The 13,917-nt window shown below is 42.1% G+C and overlaps 1 protein-coding gene across 1 annotated transcript in view; it reads right to left on the bottom strand.

The window, feature by feature from the left end:
* Positions 1–2,178: 2,178 nt before the first annotated feature.
* Positions 2,179–13,917, bottom strand: part of LOC137304962 (uncharacterized) — a 94,598-nt gene continuing 82,859 nt past the window's right edge. Inside the window, exons 15-18 of the mRNA XM_067973739.1 lie at positions 11,785–11,926; positions 8,230–8,417; positions 7,738–7,879; positions 2,179–6,528 (exon numbers count right to left, since the gene is read on the bottom strand). Of these exons, the coding sequence (XP_067829840.1) occupies positions 6,350–6,528; positions 7,738–7,879; positions 8,230–8,417; positions 11,785–11,926 (651 nt within the window). The 3' untranslated portion in view covers positions 2,179–6,349. The remainder of the gene's footprint in view (positions 6,529–7,737; positions 7,880–8,229; positions 8,418–11,784; positions 11,927–13,917) is intronic.

Here is a 13,917-nt window from a genome sequence, read left to right as displayed (position 1 = left end):
TAATCCGGTGAGTGGCCGGGAGTTAAGTTGAGTAATCCGGTGAGTGGCCGGGAGTCAATCCGGTGAGTGGCCGGGAGTTAAGTTGAGTAATCCGGTGAGTGGCCAGGAGTTAAGTTGAGTTAATCCGGTGAGTGGCCGGGAGTTAAGTTGAGTAATCCGGTGAGTGGCCGGGAGTTAAGTTGAGTAATCCGGTGAGTGGCCGGGAGTTAAGTTGAGTAATCCTCCGGTGATTTAAGCAAAGGGTGATTTAAGTAAAGATGACAAGTGGGGAAACTAGGTGGGGACCTGCGGGTTCCCTTATTGATAAATATATGACAGACAGACACTCGTTGATTAAGCAGATGCAAAAGGACGACTGGGATGTTTCTCAGACCTTAGAACAACACAGAAAGTGGGTAGATGGGGAAAAGAAAGACAGAACAAAAAAGGCAGGGGTATTACTCGTCCACCAACTAACTGGACTAATGGGACAAGTGGGCGCTTCCACTAGAAAGTGGAGCAAAGATAAGGATAAAATTAGGGAATTAGAATCTAGGGTAAGGGAATTAGAAGAAAGGAATCAATTAAAATGTTGAAAAGACAGAGACCCGGAAAAGAAAGATTCTTTGTTTTCAGTGTATTGTCTCTTTAAAAAGCCTGTCCTTATTGTGAGTGTTTTCTGTCGGTGTTGTGGGCCACGCCCTCTTCTTACTGCGTCTTACATGTTTTCTTCTTTTGTGTAATGTATCTGTTTTGTCTTGTGTTTAATTCTGATATTGCTGAATTAAAATTGGAGTTATTGAGGTTAAGTGACCGATTAAATTCTGGTTCTTATAAAATGTGAGCATGTCCAATTCCAGACATGGGATCTTCTAAAAATTGGCATTTTGAATTTTTATTTTGTGATTGACTGTGGTAAAAAAAAAAGAGGTTAAAGAAAAATTAACGGGACAGATAAAAAAGCTATCTGGTATCACCGTGATAGGAAAAGTCGGAAAGCTGGAACAGCTCGGAGAGTTGGTTATAATCATACCCACGAAAAGTATGTAAAAAAAAAATGAATTGGACAGCAAATTATAAAACTTACGAAGCAATGTGAAAATTGAGGGGTACCTAAACAAAAGGTGATATAAACTAAAATGTACGATGGGAGATGTTATTTCCCGGTATGAATTTTTTACATTGACGTATGCTGAGAACGCTGCGTGAATCTGATATCTGGCTCCGTCGTTTTGATACTGAAAAAAAAAGTTAACCCCTTCCAAGGACACCGACACCTGTTTTCAATTCACCAAGACAAAATGAGGTTTAATTGTAAAAGAAAAGATAAAGTGCAGATTTAAAGAATTACAAGTTACAGTTGCAGGATGATCTCTGATTATAAATTAAACTGATCTTCGAAGCATTTTGTGCTATTGTGATTGATTAAACACTGTGATTCAAAATATATAGTGTAAAGCAATCCACAAATGTGAGAAGTGAAAAAAAAATCAGTCAAACCTGTGTGAAGAGAAATTTTGAAGATGGAATGTGGAAACTTAATCTCAGAGGGAGAGGTATCAAATTACTGCTATCACGAGAGCCAGTTAATGTTAACCCCTTCCATCCCAAGAAGCCAGACTGTCATGCCAAGAGCAGTTCAAACAGATAGAAATGACCCAGTCGGTTGAGAACTGTCTGAGGCTTGCCCAGAACACAGGTGAACATGAGGTAACAATTGGTATAGGTTATATTATTAAAATTGACCCAATTACTCGGAAATGCCAAAGGCTACAATTGACTGAGATATAAGTTTCCACACAGACAATGCTACAGTGAAAAAAATTGATAAGAAAGGAATGTAAAACAAATCGTATGAAGAGAAAGCATAGGTTGGACAATTGGAAGTCCATTACTTGAGCTATGTACTGACACAGGGTACTAAACGCCTATCAGTTTTACCCCGCCACAGTATGATAAGGAAGTTCGACAAGTTCTGGGGCTATTCAATTTTATTTGAAACTATTCACGAATAGTAGCTCCAATACAAGATCTGACCAAAGAGGGAAGACAAATTATATAACTCGCATTGAGAATGCTAAGAAAACTCAACAATTATATCAACACCTCCTAACTCAAGTGTTAAAACAAAGCACGACATGGAATGGAGGTGGGCATCGTAAAAGAGATAGACAAATATGGAGACGTAAAGATCTGTGATAAGTGATATAGCAACTGCCTTTAATACGGGAGCCTCAGTTGTTAACACCATTGATTTGGCAACATTAGATCAAAAGGTCGGAGATTTAGGGTCTCGCATTAAAGATATATTTAAAAATAAATGAAAATACAGATAAGGAATTGTCTGAGGATCAAATGCTGACCATACATTTGCAAAGGATAGCTACAGTGCTAGAAACACATGCCCAAACCATTAATAAATTCTTAATGTGGTTACATCTTGAAAACACGGAGATTAGGACTTGGAGTTGGAAATTCCAGTCTGCAGTCCTACGTACATCTGTATGTGGGAGAGACCGTGTTTATTTCAGACAGGTTGCGAGCTCCAGAGAGAGAGAGGGACTAGGCAATTTCTCTCTCCTGTTTTGTTTTCTGGATTTGTTTCGGGTAAAGGGATTATTCCTTTGGACAAAATAAATAATAAATGATGATTTGACAAATTAACCCCTTGGGCTCTCAAGAAGAGCCGCAATGGATTTTCTGTGTTTCTTTTAAAACAGGTGACCCTGGTTTTTGGGACCACGTGAGTGTTGATGGTGCAGGATTACCAAGAGTAGTTCTTTGACATAAAATGGCTTTACAAAGTGACGGTGCAACCTTTGCTGGAGAAATTTGGTGCAGGAAACGATCCAGTGGTGTTAAAAATTTAAGACTTTAGCTGCAGACATCAGCAGATACCAAATGTCACAGCGTGGTGATATCAACCTGATTCTCTTCTTTTGAAAACATTTTGATTTGTTTTGTTTTAACCCATTTATTGTCTTCCGAGACAGAGTGCTCGAGGTGGGGAGATATGGGAGTTACATCCAAAAGTAATTACGAGCACTTCATCTCTACTGTAAAACCATAAAGCCTGGACATAATTTGTTTCTGAAATTGGAATTGATATGAAAAATTTATATGAGTTGCTATTCAAGCACTCGAGAAAGAAAAATTTACTTGTAATTTAAGGGGATAATCAAATTATATTTTAAAATAAAAGAAGTCCAGTCTAAATGGTTCCTATTGAATGCTGTGTATCAAGGAAGAATTCTTTTCGAGAGGGAAGAAAATTTTACATTGACAAGTCCTGTCAGTCCAACAATACTGCTCTCAAGTTGGGATAATTGTGAAATGATAGAAAGGACTCGGGCACAATGTAGTGGGATATTTTGGGAAATGAAAAGCGGTTCAAGAAGAAATTACGTAAACTAAACAAATTTTGGGATATTGGAGCTGACTGTAAATATTGTATCGGACAGTAACGTTCCTCCAGGGCTCATGGTAGGTAATATAATGGGTTATGTAAAATTGGATGAGAGGAAGTGATTGAGAATTAAAGTAAAGAAACAGAGAAATTACACCAAATGGGAATTTCTCTAAAGTCATTGAACTGGGCATGATTTACAAAAAAAAAATCAATCTGGCATAAATATACAATCTAGTGAAAGTCAGGAAAGTGTAGTTGAGAATAGTAAATTGATAGCTTTCTCGTGGAGATATTTGTGTCCTTTCCTATAATGAACAATGAGAAAGCTACATTCAATAGCCTGGCCACTACCCTGACATCGGGACCATGCAGGGGGAGATAAGCACTCTAGGCACCCCTGATCTTTTTGATAAGATAACCTGAAAACCTAAGAATGGCTACAGTGGACATAAAAGATACAAATGTATGTTGCCATCATCTGAAACGGAGACCAGGATGAAGAACATGATTACAAAGGCCTATGGCCTGGTGAGCTATTGCAACCACTCTTTAAACAAACCAGTTGCTTTTACAGGACTGAATCCTACTGGACATATGATGTGTGCCATGGAAAACACGTTCAGAAATACCATGAGGAAAAAGAGACTGGCCAGCAGAAAGTTAATATCCAAGACAGGCTCAGTTACTTGACAACAGCACAACATGAAATGGTTAATGTGGTCCAGGTGAGTGAGAAATCCTTTTGAACAAGGCACTGACACATGGTCCATAGAGAAACCGACTAATTAATGAAACAGTCAGGAAACACTGGTACAAATCAGAAGGACTGAAATTAAAGGAAAGAGGGACATAGTAATTTGGATTTCCAAAATTCAGGGTTAGGTTCCCATCAGTTAACAATGAAATTGAGAGAAACAATACTTAGAAGATATCCACACGATGGATACAAAATTACAAAATTATGAGGGGCCCAGACTAGACATGCTGTCACTGTATGTCCACATAGTGTTGGACACAGCCCAGAAGCACAGGGTGGGATAATTTACAACAGAAATGCGTATGTGCAGCCCCAACAGCCGAATAGCATAAAGATAGGGCACTTTGCACCCAAAATTAGAACCTCTGGGGACAGTCGGAAGTCCACAGCCCACTGAGACCAAAAGAGCAAATGGCTCAGATAGGTAGGTGATGCCGACAAAATCAGGACATTAGATAAGGCCATGTGAGGTCACCCGAGGTTGTTGGAGGTTAAGATTGAAAGACTGAAATGAAACAATGCAATGCTAACATTGAAAAAGGGACATCTACCCTTTCGAATCATGCATGGAAACAGTATAAAATGAAGGACAACATCCCTGGGAATTTTCCTGTAGGCTGAACAGGAGGGAATGTGAGAAAAGTCTGATTATTAACCTTAGCACTATATAAGCTTTCTAAACCTTATGTTAAAGTAAAATATACGTTAGTTAGCTGTGAATAAAGGGCTTGCTGTCTTTATCAAACAAGCTTTTTACGACCTTGTAAAAGAGCAGGCCTCTGTGGCTGATAAGCACCGAGAGGCCATTAATCATTAGGGAGGTGGCAGTATCACTGGAGGAATGTACAAGGGAGTTATTTGAAAGTTTATTATGCTTGGTTATCGGATGTTTTAATGTCTGCTGTAAAGTCTGTAACATGTAACCTGTGAGTTACGGGTTAGGCATATGCACGGAACATCACGGAAGGTAAATACCCGAAAAGGCTGTGTATTAAGTGCCGGACCAATGTTGCATGGACTCTATCGTTATTGGTCGAAATGATTATTAAGCCATAATCATGACCAAAAGGGGGGACTGTTAAAGTAAAATTTAAGCTGTTGGGTTGAAGGCAAAGATGACCTTAGGCGACTAGTGTGTGCGTGTCTGCGGTCACTGCCTCGAGGCCACACTGAAATGCACCTTGCGCGGACCAGACTAACCATAATTAAAAGCTTAAACATAACATATGATGATTAACAAATTAGTGTACTGCTAAACAAAATGGACTCTGCTAAACAAAATGGACTCTGTGAAAATACATTAAAAAATGCTGACATTTCACAACGAACTGATAAAAACTACAGAATAGACAAAGACCAGACTGTCTTAAGTTGATAACAGTTGTTTTAATGTGATTGGAGGTCAATTGTTGCTGTCGGGGCCTAATTGGCTAATGTGTAACTAAGCAAGGCTAATAATGTAATAGCTGCTAAATGTCTGTACTTGTAATGTATAAAAGAAGCTCAACAACCATTTTAAAGTTGAGAAGGTGACTGCGTACACTGCGGAGTGTCAAGCTCTTCTCCCAAAGCTTTGTCCAATAAACTGCATGTTGAATCTTTAAGTCTGACTCCGAGTGGTGATTTTCCCACAACACCATGTTGATATTAATCTTACAGCAGATATGTTTTCAGGAACATGTAACGAGTGCCTGTGCGCAGCTGTGCGATTAGTTTGGAGTCCGAGCAAAGCGTGCAGTAAGTGGGCCGGTGAGATAGTAAGAATCAGAGAGAAGTGTTATTTATTGTATGATTAGTTCATAATGGCTTAACCTTTGATCAGATGTAATCCATTAGTTAAAAAAGTATTTTCGACGTCCCGGTGACCTTAATGCTCTACATAAAGGGCAGATTTTTATTTTAAAAATTAATAATTCGTACAGGTTGGGTTACAAGTAAAATATCTGGAATGGAGACTTAATTAATTTGCACATAGAATCGCAGCGCTGGATGGAATTCAAGATTTTTTACAATTGGAGAAAATTCTCAGTTGATTCGTTGCTGTTATCGCTGTTGTGAAATGACACGACATACTGTGCAAAGAATGAACAATTTTGTAACATCTACACTAAAGGCAAGGGCAAAGCGGTTATGATGCAAGCCAGGTGGGGGTACACACCTATAATCATTGACCAGTGAGTGACCTGTAGGAACCGTGCTGGCCATCAGCGGGGCACAGCACAAACTTTGTGAGGCTTTGGGACCAGTGTAAATCCCACTCGTGGTGTGAGGTCCAGGTCAGTAACCCCGGGCGGGGCTTGGAAGTGAAACTTCTGCAGCAGAGTTGTGAAGAACAGGAAGAGTTCCACCTTGGCCAATGTCTCACCGGCACACGTCCTCCCACCTGAAAAAGAACAGGGGTATGATCAGTCCCACGGACACAGAGAGCTGCGCTTTCCATTCATTGACTGCAAATGATCCCTCACACCAGCAATGATAGGCAGTTTCATTCGCAGTACTTTATCAATTGTTCTCTCTCTGTGGCACTTGCTAATTTTAATTCTATTACTTGACATTACATGTAATAGACTTTTTATGTTGATTTCTGGACTGCTGTTGACACAAAGATCATCGGACAACAATTGTTTCCTCTCACCCTCCAATCTGAAGCTCCATTTAAACAATGAATCAATGTGACCACATACAGTTACCAGCCTGTTGTGAAGTGATGACAGTTTTAGTAATGGCATAAAGGAAGAAAAGTAAAATAAATTGAGAAACGCCATCACATTTCTATTTCACTTCGAGGAGAAATGATCTGTTTGAAGACCATGATGATATTACGTTTGATGCTTGATCTGCCCTTAGTGAGTAAATCCTACGCAAGGCAGCAGAGTGGTGTGTTACTATTAGCGCTATCAATGGTTCCCGTCCTAAATCGCTGCCCTGCGAATTCTGTTGAGAAATGCTTGTACACGGAGGTCGGATCAGGACTCCTTCTGGATTGGCGATAATGCCCTCCATAAACAAATGTAAGGAATCTTACAACACCAGGTTATAGTCAAATAAAACTGTTGGACTATAACCTGGTGTTGTAAGATTCCTTACATTTGTCCACCCCAGTCCATCACCGGCATCTCCACATCATGGCTCCATAAACAAAGTAGTCCACTAAAATTGACCGTCTGGACTCACATACGAAGCATGGCAACTAATCCAAGCAAGAGTGCGGATAGCAGCCCTAGAACTGTAACCCTAGCAACAGTCAGCACCTCCAGGGGAGGACGTGAGGACATGTTCGAAAGTGAAATTGGCTTCCTGTATCTGTACGGTCGTAGCACAGAAAGGCTCATCATTTGATTGGCTCAGTCAAAAAGGCAGCAGGAAAGATTATTACAGGGAGGTGAAATGTTTTCACTGGTGTCAAAGTGGGAAACTCATCCACAGGGAGCTTTGATTAGAATATTTGTATTCTGGGCCAAATGACATCTCATTATGGCACTTTTGAGGTTGCTGCTGGTCGCAACTAAACATTGTTCTCAACAGTGGCTACTGTCATCTTGACAAGTGAAAATATTTTACAAAAGGAATCCATAATTCTCCCATCCGTTACCTGCAGAGAAAGGCATGAAGGCATTTCTCTTCACAAACTGCCCCTCAGCATCCAGGAAGTGAGACGGGTTGAATTCGTTCGGTTTTTCCCACTGAGTTTCATCGTACAGCACCGAGGTCAGTAAGGGAATCACGTGAGTTCCCTGAAAACAAACAAAAAAAATCTGACTTTGTGCATGTTTCTGACTTCGATGGAGAGTGAAATCGGGCCGGGTGTAAAACCAGTGTTGCACCCGATCCTGTCAGGCTCCAGCGGGCGAGTTAGGTTAAAATTGCCCCCACACTGTTGTTAAAAGGTTGTAATGGGTCACCCCCCACTATTAAAATTACGGTTCCAGATTTCCTAATTGAGAATGTCCAAATTACTCCTTCTAATTAGTTTCTCTTCAAATACTGTGACTGTTTCTATTTAGAAGGTACTTTAATATTACATTGCAATAATAACTCCACGCACAAGTTGTCAAATTTAATCCTCATTTGTCTTTAAATCTACCTTCGGAATGAAATATCCTCTGAAATGTGTGTCCACGGTTGTTGAATGAGGCATGTTCATCGGGACAATGTTGGCAAACCTCTGGATTTCGTGTATCACTGCGTCAGTGTAGGGCATGAGTTTCCGGTCTTCTGTTTGAGGGAATCTCCCGGCTCCGATCATGCGATCAATTTCTTCCTGAACTTTCTCTGAAATAGAAAATGCTTATAATGGGGCCCGTTATGCTTGTTCGGGGAAAACGATTCAGTCGCCTACAAACTTCAATAGAACCGAATATCAGGCCAGGCGTAAAACAGGCGGCCGAGGCGATAAGCGTTACGATCCAAGAGAAACTTTATGACTTGCCAGTGAAGACACCGAATGCACGAAAAATTGCAGGACACTGCTGTAATAATAGTGCTAAATACTTTACTGTAACTACTATTGTTTATAAATGTTCAGAAGAATTTGATTGAAAGTGTATGATTAACTAATCTAAATCAGAGAATTTCTTAAGGATAGTATTCCAACACCATCGATATTGCGGGAAGTATCCTGTTGAATTTGTGTCTACGAGAGGTCAATATTATTTTGATTATAAGAGACATCAGTTTTGTCTGGAAGTCCAGACCCACTTTTTTGCACCATTGTAATAAGCACGTTTACATTCGTTAGAGCGAGATTCAGATGAAGGAGAACATTTTAATTACACTTCCTAAAGGAGCGCTCTCTGAATGTGAAATGTGTTAATTGGAATAATGAATCATTTCCATCTACACAAATCTTTATAACCTTCAGTCCAATTCCGAAGCAGATATGGAGCCAATTATTTACTGAGTGAATTGGATCGACACAGCATTAATTGGTTCTGTTGGATTGCTGATTTATACACGGAACGCTTTGTGTATGTGGGCAAGAGAAGCTTTCTTCGGAACTCCAATCACTTGAGGCATATTGATTTTGCACCTGTCTTCTCGTTCTGTGCTGTTAGTTCACTTTTACCTCATTGATTTATCATATCCAAGGATATTCCATGCAGCAATAGGGGATTTCACTGACAACCAAATTGCTCCCAAAGCAGTTGTGTGATGCTGCAGTTATAGGGGTTTGGATCTGCAGGTTCTGGGGTTTAGGAGCTCCAGCTAGTGATAGAGGTGTCCAGCTGCATGGGTAACACTGCAAATCAGGAGTGGGCGCCAAACGTAGTAGATAGGTCAGCAACCTGCTCCATACCACACAGCAGCCACCTTTAAAGGTAACCATGGTGTCCCTTCTAACTCTAATTTCCCTCTATTACATAAGAACATAAGAACAAAAGAAATAGGAGCAGGAGTAGGCCAATCGGCCCCTCGAGCCTGCTCCGCCATTCAATAAGATCATGGCTGATCTGATCCTAACCTCAAATCTAAATTCATGTCCAATTTCCTGCCCGCTCCCTTTAACCCCTAATTCCCTTTACTTCTAGGAAACTGTCTATTTCTGTTTTAAATTTATTTAATGATGTAGCTTCCACAGCTTCCTGGGGCAGCAAATTCCACAGACCCACCACCCTCTGAGTGAAGAAGTTTCTCCTCATCTCAGTTTTGAAAGAGCAGCCCCTTATTCTAAGATTATGCCCCCTAGTTCTAGTTTCACCCATCCTTGGGAACATCCTTACCGCATCCACCCGATCAAGCCCCTTCACAATCTTATATGTTTCAATAAGATTGCCTCTCATTCTTCTGAACTCCAATGAGTAGAGTCCCAATCTACTCAACCTCTCCTCATATGTCCGCCCCCTCATCCCCGGGATTAACCGAGTGAACCTTCTTTGTACTGCCTCGAGAGCAAGTATGTCTTTTCTTAAGTATGGACACCAAAACTGTATGCAGTATTCCAGGTGCGGTCTCACCAATACCTTATATAACTGCAGCAATACCTCCCTGTTTTTATATTCTATCCCCCTAGCAATAAAAGCCAACATTCCGTTGGCCTTCTTGATCACCTGCTGCACCTGCATACTAACTTTTTGATTTTCTTGCACAGCATAGAAAGAGGCCATTCAGCCCATCGTGTCTGTGCCAGCTGAAAAAGAGCAATCCAGCCTAATCCCCTTTTCCAGCACTTGGTCTGTAGCCTTGTAGGTTACGGCACTTCAAATGCATATCCACGTACTTCTTAAATGCAATGAGGCTTTCTGCCCCTATCACCCTTTCAGGCAGTGAGTTCCAGACCCCCACCACCCTCTGGGTGAAAAAATTCTCCTCATTTCCCCTCTAATCCTTCTACCAATTACTTTATATCTATGCCTCTTGGTTATTGACCTCTCTGCTAAGGGAAATAGGTCCTTCCTATCCACTCTATTTCGGCCCCTCATAATTTTATACACCTCAATTAAATCTCCTCTCAGCCTCCTCCGTTCCAAAGAAAACTATCTCAGCCAATCCAATCTTTCCTCATAGCTAAAATTCTCCAGTACTGGCAACATCCTCGTAAATCTCCGCTGTACCCTCTCGAGTGCAATCACATCTTTCCTGTAATGTAGTGACCAGAACTGTATACAGTACTCAAGTTGTGGGCTAACTAGTGTTTTATACAGTTCTAGCATAACCTCCCTGCTCTTATATTCTATGCCTCAGCTAATAAAGGCAAGTATCCCATACACCTTCTTAACACCTTATCTACCTGTCCTGCTACCTTCAGGGATCTGTGGACACGCACTCCAAGGTTCCTCTGTTCCTCTACACCTATCAGTATCCTCCCACTTATTGTGAATTCCTTTGCCTTGTTTGCCCTCCCCAAATGCATTACTTAACACTTCCCTGGATTGAATTCCATTTGCCACCTTTCTGCCCACCTGACCAGTCCATTGATATCTTCCTGCAGTCTATAGCCTTCCTCCTCACTATCAACCACATGGCCAATTTTTGTATCCTCTGCAAAATTCTTAATCATGCCCCCTACATTTAAGTCTAAACCATTGATATATACCACAATAAGCAAGGGACCGAGTACTGAGCTCTGCAGAACCCCACTAGAAACAGCCTTCCAGTCATAAAAACACCTGTTGACCATTACCCTTTGCTTCTTGCCACTAAGCCAGTTTTGGATTCAACTAGCCACTTCCCCTTGGATCCCTTGGGCTTTTACATTTTTTCCAGACTGCCATGTGGGACCTTATCAAAAGCCTTGCTAAAATCCATGTGGACTAAATCAGACGCGCTACCCTCATCGACCCTCCTTGTTACCGCCACAAAAAATTCATTCTTTGATGTGACCAATTTGGTGCTAATCTTGGGGTTATTTGAGTACTAGGCTCCAGGGTCACTAGGAGCCAGATTGAGGCTGACGCATTTTATTTTAAGGCAGATTCTTACAGCGATCGGACACAGGAGGATTTTCTCCATTAGTGAGGGCTGGATTTGAGCACTGGTCCCAGATATGAAAGACCATTGTTCAACACTCTACACCAATATATTGATGTCAACTACAGATCTTCATCACATGTCCCTCAGAGGTCATGTATAAAGGACTGACCAGGTAATGCTTTTAACAGCAACACAAAAAGTACTAGAAGTGATGCTAACGATTTCTTACTCTGGATTTCTGGATATTTCATCATTATAAGAAGCCCCCAGCAGATGGTACTGGAGGTGGTCTCTGTGCCAGCAGAAAACAGGTCAGTTACTGTAATTACCACGTTCCTTTTCTGAAGTTCTAAATCTTGGTCTCCAAATTCCTTCAAAACAAAGTAAAATAAAAGAGAATGTATCACATTTTTCAGCCAATATTTGTACACATACGTTGCTGGGCTAATCTATGTAATTGAGACTGGTAGCACTCTGGCCTCTGAGTCAGTAGGTTCACTCCCCACTTCAGAAACTTGAGCACATAATTTAGGCTGATATTTCAGTCCAGTACTGAGGGAGTGCTGCACTGTCAGAGGTGCCGTCTTTTGGATCAGATGTTATATCGAGGCCCCATCTGCCCTCTCAGGTGGCACTATTTGACGAAGTGCAGGGAAGCTGCATTTCCCTACATTACCACAGTTACTACACTTCAAACATACATCATTGGCTGTAAAGCGATTTGGGACACTCTGAGATATCAGTGAAAGTTCTTTCCCCTTTCTTAATTCACCATTAGCCTTTCATATATTCTGGTAGCAAAACGACACTTAAAGGATTGGTCTGAATTAACTTTAGGTATAAATCCATTTATCTTAAAGAGGTTAACATCTCCGATAACGCTCTCAAGACCAACCGCAACATCGTCATCAAACCAGCGGACAAAGGAGGAGCCATAGTCATACAGAACAGAACGGACTATTGCAAAGAAGCATACCGACAACTGGACAACCAGGAACACTACAGACGGTTACCCGCAGATCCGACCAAAGAACACACCCACCAGCTCTACAAACTGATCAAGACCTTCGATCCAGACCTTCAAAGCATCCTACGCACTCTCATCCCACATACTCCCCGCGTGGGAGACTTCTACTGCCTCCCAAAGATACACAAAGCCAACACACCCGGACGTCCTATCGTATCAGGCAACGGAACCCTGTGTGAGAACCTCTCTGGATACATCGAGGGCATCCTGAAACCCATCGTACAGGGAACCCCCAGCTTCTGTCGCGACACTACAGACTTCCTACAAAAACTCAGTACACACGGACCAGTTGAACCAGGAACACTTCTCACCACGATGGACGTCTCGGCACTCTACACCAGTATCCCCCACGATGACGGCATCGCTGCAACAGCATCAATACTCAACACCAACAACAGCCAATCTCCAGACGCCATCCTACAACTCATCCGCTTCATCCTGGATCACAATGTCTTCACCTTCGATAACCAGTTCTTTACCCAAACACACGGAACAGCCATGGGGACCAAATTCGCACCCCAATACGCCAACATTTTCATGCACAAGTTCGAGCAGGACTTCTTCACTGCACAGGACCTCCAACCAACACTATACACCAGATACATCGACGACATTTTCTTTCTATGGACCCACGGCGAGGAATCACTAAAGAGACGACACGATAACATTAACAAGTTCCATCCCACCATCAAGCTCACCATGGACTACTCCTCAGAATCAGTTTCTTTCTTGGACACACGAATCTCCATCAAAGACGGGCACCTCAGCACCTCACTCTACCGCAAGCCCACGGACAACCTCACGATGCTCCACTTTTCCAGCTTCCACCCTAACCACGTCAAAGAGGCCATCCCCTATGGACAGGCCCTGCGAATACACAGGGTCTGCTCAGACGAGGAAGAACGCGATGGACACCTACAGACGCTGAAAGACGCCCTAGTAAGAACGGGATATGACGCTCGACTCATCGATCAACAGTTCCGACGGGCCACAGCGAAAAATCGCCTAGACCTCCTCAGGAGACTAACATGGGACACAACCAACAGAGTACCCTTTGTCGTCCAGTACTTCCCCGGAGCGGAGAAACTACGCCATGTTCTCCGCAGCCTTCAACATGTCATCAATGACGACGAACACCTCGCTAAGGCCATCCCCACACCTCCACTACTCGCCTTTAAACAGCCACCCAACCTCAAACAGACCATCGTTCGCAGCAAATTACCTAGCTTTCAAGAGAACAGCGTCCACAACACCACACAACCCTGCCACGGTAACCTCTGCAAGACATGCCAGATCATCGACACAGATACCACCATCACACGAGAGGACACCACC

The sequence above is a fragment of the Heptranchias perlo genome, chromosome 39 (assembly GCF_035084215.1).
Source record: "Heptranchias perlo isolate sHepPer1 chromosome 39, sHepPer1.hap1, whole genome shotgun sequence".
Taxonomy (NCBI): Eukaryota; Metazoa; Chordata; class Chondrichthyes; order Hexanchiformes; family Hexanchidae; genus Heptranchias; species Heptranchias perlo.
The sequence above is the reverse complement of the archived record's forward strand: the minus strand, read 5'-3'. Positions and strand labels throughout refer to the sequence as shown.